Consider the following 17,168-nt stretch of genomic DNA (forward strand, 5'->3'; position numbering starts at 1 on the left):
TAACCCCTTCCCTGTTGAAGGAGGGGGACCCTGACAATCACTTGCTGGAGGTACAGCTTGTGAATTGCCGCCAGCACAACCTCCCTTTCCATGGGGGAAGCTGGCAAGGCTGATTTGAGGTAACGGCGGGGGGGGGGGGGGGAGTCACTTCGAATTCCAGCTTGTATCCCTGAGATACAATTTGTATAGCTCAGAGATCCACCTGTGAGCGAACCCACTGGCTGCTGAAGTTTCGGAGACGCGCCCCCACCGCACCTGCCTCCGCCTGTGGAGCCCCAATGTCATGCGGTGGACTTAGCGGAAGCAGGGGAGGACTTCTGTTCCTGGGAACTGGCTGCATGGTGCAGCTTCTTACCTCTACCCCTGCCTCTGGCAAGAAAGGATGCGCCCATGACCCTCTTGCCTTTTTGGGAACGAAAGGACTGCATTTGATAATACGGTGCTTTCTTAGGCTGTGAGGAATCTTGAGGCAAGAAAGTCGACTTTCCAGCTGTCGCTGTAGACACGAGGTCCGACAGACCGTCCCCAAACAATTCCTCACCCGTATAAGGCAAAACTTCCATGTGTTTTTTAGAATCAGCATCTCCTGTCCATTGCCGAGTCCATAAGACCCTCCTGGCAGAAATGGACATAGCATTAATTCTAGAGCCCAGCAGGCAAATGTCCCTCTGAGCATCTCGCATATATAAGACGACGTCTTTGATATGGCCCAGGGTTAGCAAAACAGTATCTCTGTCGAGGGAATCTATGTCGTCTAACAGAGTATCTGTCCACGCTGCTACAGCACTACACATCCAGGCTGAAGCAATAGCAGGTCTCAGTAGAGTACCAGAGTGTGTATACACTGACTTCAGGATAGCTTCCTGCTTTCTATCCGCAGGCTCCTTTAGGGCGGCCGTATCCTGAGACGGCAGGGCTACCTTTTTAGATAAGCGTGTCAGCGCCTTGTCCACCCTAGGGGATGTTTCCCAACGTAACCTGTCCGTTGGCGGGAAAGGGTACGCCATCAGTAACCTCTTAGAAATCACTAATTTCTTATCAGGGGAACTCCACGCTTATTCTGACAATTCATTTAATTCATCAGATGGGGGAAAAGTCACTGGCTGCTTTTTCTCCCCAAACATATAAACCCGCTTGGTATTAACCGGGTTACTCTCAGAAATGTGTAATACATCTTTCATTGCAATAATCATGTATCGGATGGCCTTGGTCATTTTAGACTGTAAATGTGCCTCATCATCGTCGACACTGGAGTCGGACTCCGTGTCGGCATCTGTGTCAACCATCTGAGATAGAGGGCGTTTATGAGCCCGACGGTTTCTGAGTCGCCTGGGCAGGCGCGGGCTGAGACCCCGGCTGTCCCAAGGCTGCAGCGTCATCAAACCTTTTATGTATGGAGTTTACATTGTCATTTAAGACCTTCCACATATCCATCCAATCAGGTGTCGGCCCCGACGGGGGCGATACCACACTTATCTGCCCTTGCTCCGCCTCCACGTAACCTTCCTCATCAAACATGTCGACACAGCCGTACCGACACACCGCACACACACAGGGAATGCTCAGACTGAGGACAGGACCCCACAAAGTCCTTTGGGGAGACAGAGAGAGAGTATGCCAGCACACACCACAGCGCTATATAACACAGGGATTTTCACTGCTAATAAGTGATTTACCCAATAGCTGCTGTTTTTGTATTGTTTTGCGCCTAAATTTATGTGCCCCCCCTCTCTTTTTAACCCGTCTTGTACCTGGATACTGCAGGGGAGAGCCTGGGGAGCTGCTGCTGCTTCCAGCGGAGCTGTGAAGAGAAAATGGCGCTGGTGTGCTGAGGAAGAAGGCCCCGCCCCATCAGTGGCGGGCTTCTGTCCCGCTTTCCATGTAAAAAAATGGCGGGGGTTTATACATATATACAGTGCTAGACTGTATATATGTATGTTTTTATGCCAAAGGTACTTCAATTGCAGCCCAGGGCGCGCGCCCCCCCCCCTCGCCCTGTACCCTACAGTGACCGGAGTGTGTAAGTGTGCTGGGAGCAATGGCGCACAGCTGCGGTGCTGTGCGCTACCTTAATGAAGACAGGAGTCTTCAGCCGCCGATTTCGTCGTCTTCAAGCTTCTGTTCTTCTGGCTCTGCAAGGGGGACGGCGGCGCGGCTCCGGGAACGGACGATCGAGGACAGGTGCCTGTGTTCGAACCCTCTGGAGCTAATGGTGTCCAGTAGCCTAAGAAGCACAAACTAGCTGCAAGCAGGTAGGTTTGCTTCTCTCCCCTTAGTCCTACGTAGCAGTGAGTCTGTTGCCAGCAGAAGCTCACTGAAAAAAAAATAAGAATTTACTTACCGATAATTCTATTTCTTGTAGTCCGTAGTGGATGCTGGGGACTCCGTCAGGACCATGGGGAATAGCGGCTCCGCAGGAGACAGGGCACAAAAGTAAAAGCTTTAGGATCAGGTGGTGTGCACTGGCTCCTCCTCCTATGACCCTCCTCCAAGCCTGTGTTAGGATACTGTGCCCGGACGAGCGTACACAATAAGGAAGGATTTTGAATCCCGGGTAAGACTCATACCAGCCACACCAATCACACTGTACAACCTGTGATCTGAACCCAGTTAACAGCATGATAACAGCGGAGCCTCTGAAAAGATGGCTCACAACAATAATAACCCGATTTTTGTAACAATAACTATGTACAAGTATTGCAGACAATCCGCACTTGGGATGGGCGCCCAGCATCCACTACGGACTACGAGAAATAGAATTATCGGTAAGTAAATTCTTATTTTCTCTGACGTCCTAAGTGGATGCTGGGGACTCCGTCAGGACCATAGGGATTATACCAAAGCTCCCAAACGGGCGGGAGAGTGCGGATGACTCTGCAGCACCGAATGAGAGAACTCCATGTCCTCCTCAGCCAGGGTGTGCCCGTGACCAAGTAGCAGCTCGGCAAAGTTGAAAAGCCGAGACCCCTCGGGCAGCCGCCCAAGATGAGCCCACCTTCCTTGTGGAATGGGCATTTACATATTTTGGCTGTGGCAGGCCTGCCACAGAATGTGCAAGCTGAATTGTACTACACATCCAACTAGCAATCGTCTGCTTAGAAGCAAGAGCACCCAGTTTTTTGGGTGCCTACAGGATAACAGCAAGTCAGTTTTCCTGACTCCAACCGTCCTGGAAACCTATTTTCAGGGCCCTGACAACATCTAGCAACTTGGAGTCCTCCAAGTCCCTAGTAGCCGCAGGTACCACAATAAGCTGGTGCAGGTGAAACGCTGACACCACCTTAGGGAGAAACTGGGGACGAGTCCGCAGCTCTGCCCTGTCCGAATGGACAATCAGATATAAGCTTTGTGAGACAAAGCCGCCAATTCTGACACTCGCCTGGCCGAGGCCAGGGCCAACAGCATGGTCACTTTCCATGTGAGATATTTCAAATCCACAGATTTGAGCGGTTTAAACCAATGTGATTTGAGGAATCCCAGAACTACGTTGAGATCCCACAGTGCCACTGGAGGCACAAAAGGGGGTTGTATATGCAGTACTCCCTTGACAAATTTCTGGACTTCAGGAACTGAAGCCAATTTTTTCTGGAAGAAAATTGACAGGGCCGAAATTTGAACCTTAATGGACCCCAATTTGAGGCCCATAAACACTCCTGTTTGCAGGAAATGCAGGAATCGACCGAGTTGAAATTTCTTCGTGGGGCCTTCCTGGCCTCACACCATGCAACATATTTTCGCCACATGTGGTGATAATGTTGTGCGGTCACCTCCTTCCTGGCTTTGACCAGGGTAGGAATGACCTCTTCCGGAATGCCTTTTTCCCTTAGGATCCGGCGTTCCACCGCCATGCCGTCAAACGCAGCCGCGGTAAGTCTTAGAACAGACATGGTACTTGCTGAAGCAAGTCCCTTCTTAGCGGCAGAGGCCATGAGTCCTCTGTGAGCATTTCTTGAAGTTCCGGGTACCAAGTCCTTCTTGGCAAATCCGGAGCCACGAGTATAGTTCTTACTCCTCTACGTCTTATAATTCTCAGTACCTTGGGTATGAGAAGCAGAGGAGGGAACACATACACCGACTGGTACACCCACGGTGTTACCAGAACGTCCACAGCTATTGCCTGAGGGTCTCTTGACCTGGCGCAATACCTGTCCAGTTTTTTGTTCAGGCGGGACGCCATCATGTCCACCTTTGGTCTTTCCCAACGGTTCACAATCATGTGGAAGACTTCCCGATGAAGTCCCCACTCTCCCGGGTGGAGGTCGTGCCTGCTGAGGAAGTCTGCTTCCCAGTTGTCCACTCCCGGAATGAACACTGCTGACAGTGTTATCACATGATTTTCCGCCCAGCGAAGAATCCTTGCAGTTTCTGCCATTGCCCTCCTGCTTCTTGTGCCGCCCTGTCTGTTTACGTGGGCGACTGCCGTGATGTTGTCCCACTGGATCAATACCGGCTGACCTTGAAGCAGAGGTCTTGCTAAGCTTAGAGCATTGTAAATTGCCCTTAGCTCCAGTATATTTATGTGGAGAGAAGTCTCCAGACTATATCACACTCCCTGGAAATTTTTTCCCTGTGTGACTGCTCCCCAGCCTCTCAGGCTGGCATCCGTGGTCACCAGGACCCAGTCCTGAAAGCCGAATCTGCGGCCCTTTAATAGATGAGCACTCTGCAGCCACCGCAGAAGAAACACCCTTGTCCTTGGAGACAGGGTTATCCGCTGATGCATCTGAAGATGCGATCCGGACCATTTTCCAGCAGATCCCACTGAAAAGTTCTTGCGTGAAATCTGCCGAATGGAATCGCTTCGTAAGAAGCCACCATTTTTCCCAGGACCCTTGTGCAATGATGCACTGACACTTTTCCTGGTTTTAGGAGGTTCCTGACTAGCTCGGATAACTCCCTGGCTTTCTTCTCCGGGAGAAACACCCTTTTCTGGACTGTGTCCAGGATCATCCCTAGGAACAGCAGACGTGTCGTCGGAAACAGCTGCGATTTTGGAATATTTAGAATCCACCCGTGCTGTCGTAGAACTACTTGAGATAGTGCTACTCAGACCTCCAACTGTTCTCTGGACCTTGCCCTTATCAGGAGATCGTCCATTTTCTTTGAAGAAGAATCATCATTTCGGCCATTACCTTGGTAAAGACCCGGGGTGCCGTGGACAATCCAAACGGCAGCGTCTGAAACTGATAGTGACAGTTCTGTACCACGAACCTGAGGTACCCTTGGTGAGAAGGGCAAATTGGGACATGGAGGTAAGCATCCCTGATGTCCAGGGACACCCTATAGTCCCCTTCTTCCTGGTTCGCTATCACTGCTCTGAGTGACTCCATCTTGATTTGAACCTTTGTATGTAAGTGTTCAAATATTTCAGATTTAGAATAGGTCTCACCGAGCCGTCTGGCTTCAGTACCACAATATAGTGTGGAATAATACCCCTTTCCTTGTTGTAGGAGGGGTACTTTGATTATCACCTGCTGGGAATACAGCTTGTGAATTGTTTCCAATACTGCCTCCCTGTCGGAGGGAGACGTTGGTAAAGCAGACTTCAGGAACCTGCGAGGGGAAGACGTCTCGAATTTCCAATCTGTACCCCTGGGATACTACTTGTAGGCTCCAGGGGTCCACTTGCGAGTGAGCCCACTGCGTGCTGAAACTCTTGAGACGACCCCCCACCGCACCTGAGTCCGCTTGTACGGCCCCAGCGTCATGCTGAGGACTTGGTAGAAGCGGTGGAGGGCTTCTGTTCCTGGGAATGGGCTGCCTGCTGCAGTCTTCTTCCCTTTCCTCTATCCCTGGGCAGATATGACTGGCCTTTTGCCCGCTTGCCCTTATGGGGACGAAAGGACTGAGGCTGAAAAGACGGTGTCTTTTTCTGCTGAGATGTGACTTGGGGTAAAAAAGGTGGATTTTCCAGCTGTTGCCGTGGCCACCAGGTCCGATGGACCGACCCCAAATAACTCCTCCCCTTTATACGGCAATACTTCCATGTGCCGTTTGGAATCTGCATCACCTGACCACTGTCGTGTCCATAAACATCTTCTGGCAGATATGGACATCGCACTTACTCTTGATGCCAGAGTGCAAATATCCCTCTGTGCATCTCGCATATATAGAAATGCATCCTTTAAATGCTCTATAGTCAATAAAATACTGTCCCTGTCAAGGGTATCAATATTTTCAGTCAGGGAATCCGACCAAGCCACCCCAGCGCTGCACATCCAGGTTGAGGCGATCGCTGGTCGCAGTATAACACCAGTATGTGTGTATATACTTTTTAGGATATTTTCCAGCCTCCTATCAGCTGGCTCCTTGAGGGCGGCCGTATCTGGAGACGGTAACGCCACTTGTGATAAGCGTGTGAGCGCCTTATCCACCCTAAGGGGTGTTTCCCAACGCGCCCTAACTTCTGGCGGGAAAAGGTATACCGCCAATAATTTTCTATCGGGGGAAACCCACGCATCATCACACACTTCATTTAATTTATCTGATTCAGGAAAAACTACAGGTAGTTTTTTCACACCCCACATAATACCCTTTTTTGTGGTACTTGTAGTATCAGAAATATGTAACACCTCCTTCATTGCCCTTAACATGTAACGTGTGGCCCTAAAGGAAAATACGTTTGTTTCTTCACCGTCGACACTGGAGTCAGTGTCCGTGTCGACCGACTGAGGTAAATGGGCATTTTAAAGCCTCTAACGGTGTTTGAGACGCCTGGACAGGTACTAATTTGTTTGCCGGCCGTCTCATGTCGTCAACCGACCTTGCAGCGTGTTGACATTATCACGTAATTCCCTAAATAAGCCATCCATTCCGGTGTCGACTCCCTAGAGAGTGACATCATTACAGGCAATTGCTCCGTCTCCTCACCAACATCGTCCTCATACATGTCGACACACACGTACCGACACACAGCACACACACAGGGAATGCTCTGATAGAGGACAGGACCCCACTAGCCCTTTGGGGAGACAGAGGGAGAGTTTGCCAGCACACACCAAAACGCTATAATTATACAGGGACAACCTTTATATAAGTGTTTTCCCTTATAGCATCTTAATATATAATCATATCGCCAAATAAGTGCCCCCCCTCTCTGTTTTAACCCTGTTTCTGTAGTGCAGTGCAGGGGAGAGCCTGGGAGCCTTCCCACCAGCAGTTCTGTGAGGGAAAATGGCGCTGTGTGCTGAGGAGAATAGGCCCCGCCCCCTTTTCGGCGGGCTTCTTCTCCCGTTTTTCTGACAACCTGGCAGGGGTTAAATACATCCATATAGCCCCAGAGGCTATATGTGATGTATTTTTAGCCAGTATAGGTACTTTCATTGCTGCCCAGGGCGCCCCCCCCAGCGCCCTGCACCCTCAGTGACCGTTGGTGTGAAGTGTGCTGAGAGCAATGGCGCACAGCTGCAGTGCTGTGCGCTACCTCATGAAGACTGAAGTCTTCAGCCGCCGATTTCTGGACCTCTTCTCTCTTCAGCATCTGCAAGGGGGTCGGCGGCGCGGCTCCGGTGACCCATCCAGGCTGTACCTGTGATCGTCCCTCTGGAGCTAGTGTCCAGTAGCCTAAGAAGCCAATCCATCCTGCACGCAGGTGAGCTCACTTCTTCTCCCCTAAGTCCCTCGTTGCAGTGAGCCTGTTGCCAGCAGGACTCACTGAAAATAAAAAACCTAATAAAACTTTTACTCTAAGCAGCTCTTTAGGAGAGCCACCTAGATTGCACCCTTCTCGGCCGGGCACAAAAACCTAACTGAGGCTTGGAGGAGGGTCATAGGGGGAGGAGCCAGTGCACACCACCTGATCCTAAAGCTTTTACTTTTGTGCCCTGTCTCCTGCGGAGCCGCTATTCCCCATGGTCCTGACGGAGTCCCCAGCATCCACTTAGGACGTCAGAGAAAAAAACCTAATAAATACTTTCTTTACTAGTAAGCTCAGGAGAGCCCACTAGGAGCACCCAGCTCTGGCCAGGCACAGATTCTAACTGAGGTCTGGAGGAGGGGCATAGAGGGAGGAGCCAGTGCACACCAGATAGTACCTAATCTTTTCTTTAGAGTGCCCAGTCTCCTGCGGAGCCCGTCTATTCCCCATGGTCCTTATGGAGTTCCCAGCATCCACTAGGACGTCAGAGAAATGTTCAATATGAATAATTACCAAGCAGTAGCAGCCATCCAATATCTCTAACAGAGTCACTGATTAATCCAATGATTTACCCACTTGTACACAAGATATACACAACTTCCTCAATGCTACAGGAATAGAGAACTAATCTGGGAACCATTCAACATCATATATGGATTAATGTACTCACATGTGCCTCTGAGCCAAAATAATGGCATTAACATCCTCTGAGTTCACCATATTAAGAATCCTGCTACAGAACACTCCTGAAGCGCTTGGTTCCATTACATGGTCAACGGTCTGAAACAACAAGGGTAAAATAAAAAGTTAGAGACCCCGTATGGTCTACATTTCCTGAGAACATAAAATTGGGTGGTATTCAGTATGCCCCCTGTTGGGATCCCGGCGCTCAGTATACCGGCGCCGAAATCCCAACACCCGGCATACCGACAACTGTTCTCCCTCTTGAGGGTCCACGACCTCCCTGGAGGGAGAATAAATAGCGTGACACACGTAGTGCGCCACCGTGCCCGCAGCCTGGAGAGCACAACGAGGCCGCAAGGGGCTCCTTTACGTTCGCCCCGCTGCCGGCCTGCTGGCGGTTGGGATCCTGGTGCCGGTATGCTGGCCGCCAGGATCCCGCTCGCCGGCCACTCATACTACACAAAATAAAATTTGTAAACAAAGTGTAAAATTGATATAAACCTCACATCTGTATTTATTTATTTTTTGTTTCATTTTATAGTGTAAAAGAAACTGCAACAAAATAACTTCCACTATATTACCTTATTTCAAAACATTCAGGCAACTGAAAGATGGATAATAGACAACAAAAACAACTGTATTTCATATTTTAAGTGATAAAACTACATTTTTAATTCCATTTCTCTGCACTTCAGTTACAGTATCATTTTAAGACAATTAATATAAAAAATGAGAAATTGTATAAATTGGATTCTTTCCTGTATGCATCAAGGTGCCACATTGTGCTTATAAACATTGTAATACAGTCATATTCTAGTTCAGTTTATAAACTGCGCCATCTGCAGAAATGTAGGCTGCATTTTATTCTTACTTCATTTATCAAAGGGACACAGGGAAATAAGAAATACAAGAAGGAAATGATACACAAAGGGGGAGGGTGTGTGTGCAAAGATAAAAGTAAGAAGAGGAGCACTCATTGTTTGACCTCTATATAGTAATGCTCCAAAGAGTTAGGTACCAGCACAATATTATAATATCTACTCTCCAGTTGTTTTTCCAACAACTTGGGATATTGCACAGAAATGTAATTATACCCTTATCAGAAAATGACTGGAAGTAATGCAGATAATTGAGTAATTAAGTGTTCCAGTTCAGGATGGCGATACAAACTATAGAGGACTTCTATTTAATAGCTGGTATGTGGAACAGCTGACATCTTATGTAAATATCTATATATTCATTCTTGGGGTTATATTCTAACAGCAGCATAGTACAGGGACGTGCAGTCAGGGGAGGCAGAGCCTCGGCTGTCATGCTCCCTGTCATACTCACAGTTCTCACTATAAAAATGATTGGCATAACACAAAGAAGATATTTATAACTTATAAGCATCTTCTTTATAAATAAAGCTTATCAGAGTTGCCGGGCTCCTGGAACTGCAGGGAGAGATAGAGATGAGGCAGCGGCAGCTCAGCCTTTGCTCACACACTGTCGGCCACTGCCTGTACAGATGGGCGGGGCTACACAGCAGCCAATCAGACAGCATAGAATAGAGAAATGTGAGGCATGCCTCACAGTGGGGGCGTGTGTGAGCTCTGATGGGTAGCTTGGATTGGTCATGAGACCATCCAGTAAGTGAAGAAAGGCAGACACCGGAGCTGAGCAGCATGGCAGGGGAGGAGGGAAATGGGGACCCGCAGTGCCAGCAGCAGCCACTCGTGCACAGTGACTGGGGTGAGTAGTTGCCAGCACCAGGAGTGTGTGTGTGTGTGTGTGTGTGTGTGTGTGTGTGTGTGTGTGTGTGTGTGTGTGTGTGTCATCTGTAGTGAGTGCTGGGACAGGTGTGTGTGTGGCATCTCTAGTGAGTGCTGGGACAGGTGTGCGTGTGGCATTTGTAGTGAGTGCTGGGACAGGTGTGTGTGCGTGTGTCATCTGTAGTGAGTGCTGGGACAGGTGTGTGTGTGTGTGTGTGTGTGTGTGTGTGTGTGTGTGTGGCATCTGTAGTGAGTGCTGGGACAGGTTTGTTGGCACCTGTAGTGAGTGCTGGGACAGGTGTGTGTGTGTGGCACCTGTAGCGAGTGCTGGGACAGGTGTGTGTGTGTGTGTGTGTGTGTGTGTGTGTGTGTGGCATTTGTAGTGAGTGCTGGGACAGGTGTGCGTGTGGCATCTGTAGTGAGTGCTGGGACAGGTGTGTGTGTGTGTGTGTGTGTGTGGCATCTGTAGTGAGTGCTGGGACAGGTGTGTGTGTGGCATCTGTAGTGAGTGCTGGGACAGGTGTGTGTGTGGCATCTGTAGTGAGTGCTGGGACAGGTGTGTGTGTGTGTGTGTGTGTGTGTGTGTGTGTGTGTGGCATCTGTAGTGAGTGCTAGGACAGGTGTGTGTGTGTGTGTGTGTGTGTGTGTGTGTGTGTGTGTGTGTGTGTGTGTGTGCGTGTGTGTGTGTGGCATCTGTAGTGAGTGCTGGGACAGGTGTGTGTGCGTGTGTGTGGCATCTGTAGTGAGTGCTGGGACAGGGGTGTGTGTGTGTGTGTGTGTGTGTGTGTGTGTGTGTGTGTGTGTGTGTGTGTCATCTGTAGTGAGTGCTGGGACAGGGGTGTGTGTGTGTGTGTGTGTGTGTGTGTGTGTGTGTGTGTGTGTGTGTGTGTGTCATCTGTAGTGAGTGCTGGGACAGGGGTGTGTGTGTGTGTGTGTGTGTGTGTGTGTGTGTCTGTGTGTCTGTGTGTGGCATCTGTAGTGAGTGCTGGGACAGGGGTGTGTGTGTGTGTGTGTGTGTGTGTGTGTGTGTGTGTGTGTGGCATCTGTAGTGAGTGCTGGGAAAGGGGTGTGTGTGTGTGTGTGTGTGTGTGTGTGTGTGTGTGTGTGTGTGTGTGTGTGTGTGGCATCTGTAGTGAGTGCTGGGACAGGGGTGTGTGTGTGTGTGTGTGTGTGTGTGTGGCATCTGTAGTGAGTGCTGGGACAGGGGTGTGTGTGTGTGTGTGTGTGTGTGTATGGCATCTGTAGTGAGTGCTACGACAGGTGTGTGTGCGTGTGGCATCTGTAGTGAGTGCTGGGACAGGTGTGTGTGCGTGTGTCTTCTGTAGTGAGTGCTGGGACAGGTGTGTGCGCGTGTGTCATCTGTAGTGAGTGCTGGGACAGGTGTGTGTGTGGCATCTGTAGTGAGTGCTGGGACAGGTTTGTTGGCACCTGTAGTGAGTGCTGGGACAGGTGTGTGTGTGTGTGTGTGTGTGTGTGTGTGTGTGTGTGTGTGTGTGTGTGTGGCACCTGTAGTGAGTGCTGGGACAGGTGTGCGTGTGGCATCTGTAGTGAGTGCTGGGACAGGTGTGCGTGTGGCATCTGTAGTGAGTGCTGGGACAGGTGTGCGTGTGGCATCTGTAGTGAGTGCTGGGACAGGTGTGTGTGTGGCATCTGTAGTGAGTGCTGGGACAGGTGTGTGTGTGTGTGTGTGTGTGTGTGGCATCTGTAGTGAGTGCTGGGACAGGTTTGTTGGCACCTGTAGTGAGTGCTGGGACAGGTGTGTGTGTGGCAACTGTAGTGAGTGCTGGGACAGGTGTGTGTGGCACCTGTAGTGAGTGCTGGGACAGGTGTGCGTGTGGCATCTGTAGTGAGTGCTTGGACAGGTGTGTGTGTGTGTGTGTGTGTGTGTGTGTGTGGCATCTGTAGTGAGTGCTGGGACAGGTTTGTTGGCACCTGTAGCGAGTGCTGGGACAGAGGTGTGTGTGTGTGTGTGTGTGTGTGTGTGTGTGTGTGTGTGTGTGTGTGTGTGGCATTTGTAGTGAGTGCTGGGACAGGTGTGCGTGTGGCATCTGTAGTGAGTGCTGGGACAGGTGTGTGTGTGTGTGTGTGTGTGTGTGTGTGTGTGTGTGTGGCATCTGTAGTGAGTGCTGGGACAGGTTTGTTGGCACCTGTAGCGAGTGCTGGGACAGGTGTGTGTGTGTGTGTGTGTGTGTGTGTGTGTGTGGCATTTGTAGTGAGTGCTGGGACAGGTGTGCGTGTGGCATCTGTAGTGAGTGCTGGGACAGGTGTGTGTGTGTGTGGCATCTGTAGTGAGTGCTGGGACAGGTGTGTGTGTGTGTGTGTGTGTGTGTGTGTGTGTGTGTGTGGCATCTGTAGTGAGTGCTGGGACAGGTTTGTTGGCACCTGTAGTGAGTGCTGGGACAGGTGTGTGTGTGGCAACTGTAGTGAGTGCTGGGACAGGTGTGTGTGGCACCTGTAGTGAGTGCTGGGACAGGTGTGCGTGTGGCATCTGTAGTGAGTGCTGGGACAGGTGTGTGTGTGTGTGTGTGTGTGTGTGTGTGTGTGTGTGTGTGTGTGTGGCATCTGTAGTGAGTGCTGGGACAGGTTTGTTGGCACCTGTAGCGAGTGCTGGGACAGAGGTGTGTGTGTGTGTGTGTGTGTGTGTGTGTGTGTGTGTGTGTGTGTGGCATCTGTAGTGAGTGCTGGGACAGGTGTGTGTGTGGCATCTGTAGTGAGTGCTAGGACAGGTGTGTGTGTGTGTGTCTTCTGTAGTGAGTGCTGGGACAGGTGTGTGTGGCATCTGTAGTGAGTGCTGGGACAGGTTTGTTGGCACCTGTAGTGAGTGCTGGGACAGGTGTGTGTGTGGCACCTGTAGTGAGTGCTGGGACAGGTGTGTGTGGTATCTGTAGTGAGTGCTGGGACAGGTTTGTTGGCACCTGTAGTGAGTGCTGGGACAGGTGTGTGTGTGTGTGTGTGTGTGTGTGTGTGTGTGTGTGTGTGTGTGTGTGTGTGTGTGGCACCTGTAGTGAGTGCTGGGAGAGGTGTGCGTGTGGCATTTGTAGTGAGTGCTGGGACAGGTGTGCGTGTGGCATCTGTAGTGAGTGCTGGGACAGGTGTGTGTGTGTGTGTCTGGCATCTGTAGTGAGTGCTGGGACAGGTGTGTGTGTGTGTGTGTGTGTCTGGCATCTGTAGTGAGTGCTGGGACAGGTTTGTTGGCACCTGTAGCGAGTGCTGGGACAGGTGTGTGTGTCTGGCATCTGTAGTGAGTGCTGGGACAGGTGTGTGTGTGTGTGTCTGGCATCTGTAGTGAGTGCTGGGACAGGTTTGTTGGCACCTGTAGCGAGTGCTGGGACAGGTGTGTGTGTGTGTGTGTGTGTGTGTGTGTGTGTGTGTGTGTGTGTGTGTGTGTGTGTATGTGTGGCACCTGTAGTGAGTGCTGGGATAGGTGTGTGTGGCACCTGTAGTGAGTGCTGGGACAGGTGTGTGTGTGTGTGTGGCATCTGTAGTGAGTGCTGGGACAGGTGTGTGTGTGTGTGTGTGTGTGTGTGTGTGTGTGTGTGTGTGTGTGTGTGTGTGTGTGTGTGTGTGTGGCATCTGTAGTGAGTGCTGGGACAGGTTTGTTGGCACCTGTAGCGAGTGCTGGGACAGAGGTGTGTGTGTGTGTGTGTGTGTGTGTGTGTGTGTGTGGCATTTGTAGTGAGTGCTGGGACAGGTGTGCGTGTGGCATCTGTAGTGAGTGCTGGGACAGGTGTGTGTGTGTGTGTGTGTGTGTGTGTGTGTGTGTGTGTGTGTGTGTGTGTGTGTGTGTGTGTGTGGCATCTGTAGTGAGTGCTGGGACAGGTTTGTTGGCACCTGTAGCGAGTGCTGGGACAGGTGTGTGTGTGTGTGTGTGTGTGTGTGTGTGTGTGTGTGGCATTTGTAGTGAGTGCTGGGACAGGTGTGCGTGTGGCATCTGTAGTGAGTGCTGGGACAGGTGTGTGTGTGTGTGTGGCATCTGTAGTGAGTGCTGGGACAGGTGTGTGTGTGTGTGTGTGTGTGTGTGTGTGTGTGTGTGTGTGTGTGTGGCATCTGTAGTGAGTGCTGGGACAGGTTTGTTGGCACCTGTAGTGAGTGCTGGGACAGGTGTGTGTGTGGCAACTGTAGTGAGTGCTGGGACAGGTGTGTGTGGCACCTGTAGTGAGTGCTGGGACAGGTGTGCGTGTGGCATCTGTAGTGAGTGCTGGGACAGGTGTGTGTGTGTGTGTGTGTGTGTGTGTGTGTGTGTGGCATCTGTAGTGAGTGCTGGGACAGGTTTGTTGGCACCTGTAGCGAGTGCTGGGACAGAGGTGTGTGTGTGTGTGTGTGTGTGTGTGTGTGTGTGTGTGTGTGTGTGTGTGTGTGTGTGGCATCTGTAGTGAGTGCTGGGACAGGTGTGTGTGTGGCATCTGTAGTGAGTGCTAGGACAGGTGTGTGTGTGTGGCATCTGTAGTGAGTGCTAGGACAGGTGTGTGTGTGTGTGTCTTCTGTAGTGAGTGCTGGGACAGGTGTGTGTGGCATCTGTAGTGAGTGCTGGGACAGGTTTGTTGGCACCTGTAGTGAGTGCTGGGACAGGTGTGTGTGTGGCACCTGTAGTGAGTGCTGGGACAGGTGTGTGTGGTATCTGTAGTGAGTGCTGGGACAGGTTTGTTGGCACCTGTAGTGAGTGCTGGGACAGGTGTGTGTGTGTGTGTGTGTGTGTGTGTGTGTGTGTGTGTGTGTGTGTGTGTGTGTGTGTGTGTGTGTGTGTGGCACCTGTAGTGAGTGCTGGGAGAGGTGTGCGTGTGGCATTTGTAGTGAGTGCTGGGACAGGTGTGCGTGTGGCATCTGTAGTGAGTGCTGGGACAGGTGTGTGTGTGTGTGTCTGGCATCTGTAGTGAGTGCTGGGACAGGTGTGTGTGTGTGTGTGTCTGGCATCTGTAGTGAGTGCTGGGACAGGTTTGTTGGCACCTGTAGCGAGTGCTGGGACAGGTGTGTGTGTCTGGCATCTGTAGTGAGTGCTGGGACAGGTGTGTGTGTGTGTGTCTGGCATCTGTAGTGAGTGCTGGGACAGGTTTGTTGGCACCTGTAGCGAGTGCTGGGACAGGTGTGTGTGTGTGTGTGTGTGTGTGTGTGTGTGTGTGTGTGTGTGTGTGTGTGTGTGTATGTGTGGCACCTGTAGTGAGTGCTGGGATAGGTGTGTGTGGCACCTGTAGTGAGTGCTGGGACAGGTGTGTGTGTGGCACCTGTAGTGAGTGCTGGGACAGGTGTGCGTGTGGCATTTGTAGTGAGTGCTGGGACAGGTGTGCGTGTGGCATCTGTAGTGAGTGCTGGGACAGGTGTGCGTGTGGCATCTGTAGTGAGTGCTGGGACAGGTGTGCGTGTGGCATCTGTAGTGAGTGCTGGGACAGGTGTGCGTGTGGCATCTGTAGTGAGTGCTGGGACAGGTGTGCGTGTGGCATCTGTAGTGAGTGCTGGGACAGGTGTGCGTGTGGCATCTGTAGTGAGTGCTGCGACAGGTGTGCGTGTGGCATCTGTAGTGAGTGCTGGGACAGGTGTGCGTGTGGCATCTGTAGTGAGTGCTGGGACAGGTGTGCGTGTGGCATCTGTAGTGAGTGCTGGGACAGGTGTGCGTGTGGCATCTGTAGTGAGTGCTGGGACAGGTGTGCGTGTGGCATCTGTAGTGAGTGCTGGGACAGGTTTGTTGGCACCTGTAGTGAGTGCTGGGACAGGTGTGTGTGTGGCACCTGTAGTGAGTGCTGGGACAGGTGTGTGTGGCACCTGTAGTGAGTGCTGGGACAGGTGTGCGTGTGGCATCTGTAGTGAGTGCTGGGACAGGTGTGTGTGTGGCATCTGTAGTGAGTGCTGGGACAGGTGTGTGTGTGGCATTTGTAGTGAGTGCTGAGACAGGTGTGTGTGTGTGTGTGTGTGTGTGTGGCATCTGTAGTGAGTGCTGGGACAGGTGTGTGTGTGGCATCTGTAGTGAGTGCTGGGACAGGTGTGTGTGGCATCTGTAGTGAGTGCTGGGACAAGTGTGTGTGTGTGTGGCATCTGTAGTGAGTGCTGGGACAGGTGTGTGTGTGGCATCTGTAGTGAGTGCTAGGACAGGTGTGTGTGTGTGTGTGGCACCTGTAGTGAGTGCTGGGACAGAGGTGTGTGTGTGTGTGTGTGTGTGTGTGTGTGTGTGTGTGTGTGTGTGTGTGTGTGTGGCATCTGTAGTGAGTGCTGGGACAGGTGTGTGTGTGTGTGTGTGTGTGTGTGTGTGTGTGTGTGTGTGTGTGTGTGTGTGTGTGGCATCTGTAGTGAGTGCTGGGACAGGTTTGTTGGCACCTGTAGTGAGTGCTGGGACAGGTGTGTGTGTGTGTGTGTGTGTGTGTGTGTGTGTGTGTGTGGCACCTGTAGTGAGTGCTGGGAGAGGTGTGCGTGTGGCATTTGTAGTGAGTGCTGGGACAGGTGTGCGTGTGGCATCTGTAGTGAGTGCTGGGACAGGTGTGTGTGTGTCTGGCATCTGTAGTGAGTGCTGGGACAGGTGTGTGTGTGTCTGGCATCTGTAGTGAGTGCTGGAACAGGTTTGTTGGCACCTGGAGTGAGTGCTGGGACAGGTGTGTGTGTGTGTGTGTGTGTGTGTGTGTGTGTGTGTGTGTGTGTGTCTGGCATCTGTAGTGAGTGCTGGGACAGGTTTGTTGGCACCTGTAGTGAGTGCTGGGACAGGTGTGTGTGTGTGTGTGTGTGGCACCTGTAGTGAGTGCTGGGACAGGTGTGTGTGTGGCACCTGTAGTGAGTGCTGGGACAGGTGTGTGTGTGGCACCTGTAGTGAGTGCTGGGACAGGTGTGCGTGTGGCATTTGTAGTGAGTGCTGGTACAGGTGTGCGTGTGGCATCTGTAGTGAGTGCTGCGACAGGTGTGCGTGTGGCATCTGTAGTGAGTGCTGCGACAGGTGTGCGTGTGGCATTTGTAGTGAGTGCTGGGACAGGTGTGTGTGTGTGTGTGTGTGTGTGTGTGTGTGTGTGTGTGTGTGTGTGTGTGTGTGGCATCTGTAGTGAGTGCTGCGACAGGTGTGCGTGTGGCACCTGTAGTGAGTGCTGGGACAGGTGTGTGTGTGTGTGTGTGTGTGTGTGTGT

At 51.5% G+C, this 17,168-nt stretch overlaps 1 protein-coding gene across 3 annotated transcripts in view; it reads right to left on the reverse strand.

Annotated features, from left to right (window-relative positions):
- KXD1 (KxDL motif containing 1) overlaps positions 1–17,168 on the reverse strand; it is a 215,779-nt gene that overhangs the window by 104,860 nt on the left and 93,751 nt on the right. For all 3 annotated transcript variants that reach the window (XM_063914731.1, XM_063914732.1, XM_063914733.1), the window contains exon 2: positions 8,307–8,416. In XM_063914731.1, coding sequence (XP_063770801.1) covers positions 8,307–8,416 — 110 coding nt within the window. The remainder of the gene's footprint in view (positions 1–8,306; positions 8,417–17,168) is intronic.

This window comes from Pseudophryne corroboree, chromosome 1, assembly GCF_028390025.1.
Source record: "Pseudophryne corroboree isolate aPseCor3 chromosome 1, aPseCor3.hap2, whole genome shotgun sequence".
Classification (NCBI taxonomy): domain Eukaryota; kingdom Metazoa; phylum Chordata; class Amphibia; order Anura; family Myobatrachidae; genus Pseudophryne; species Pseudophryne corroboree.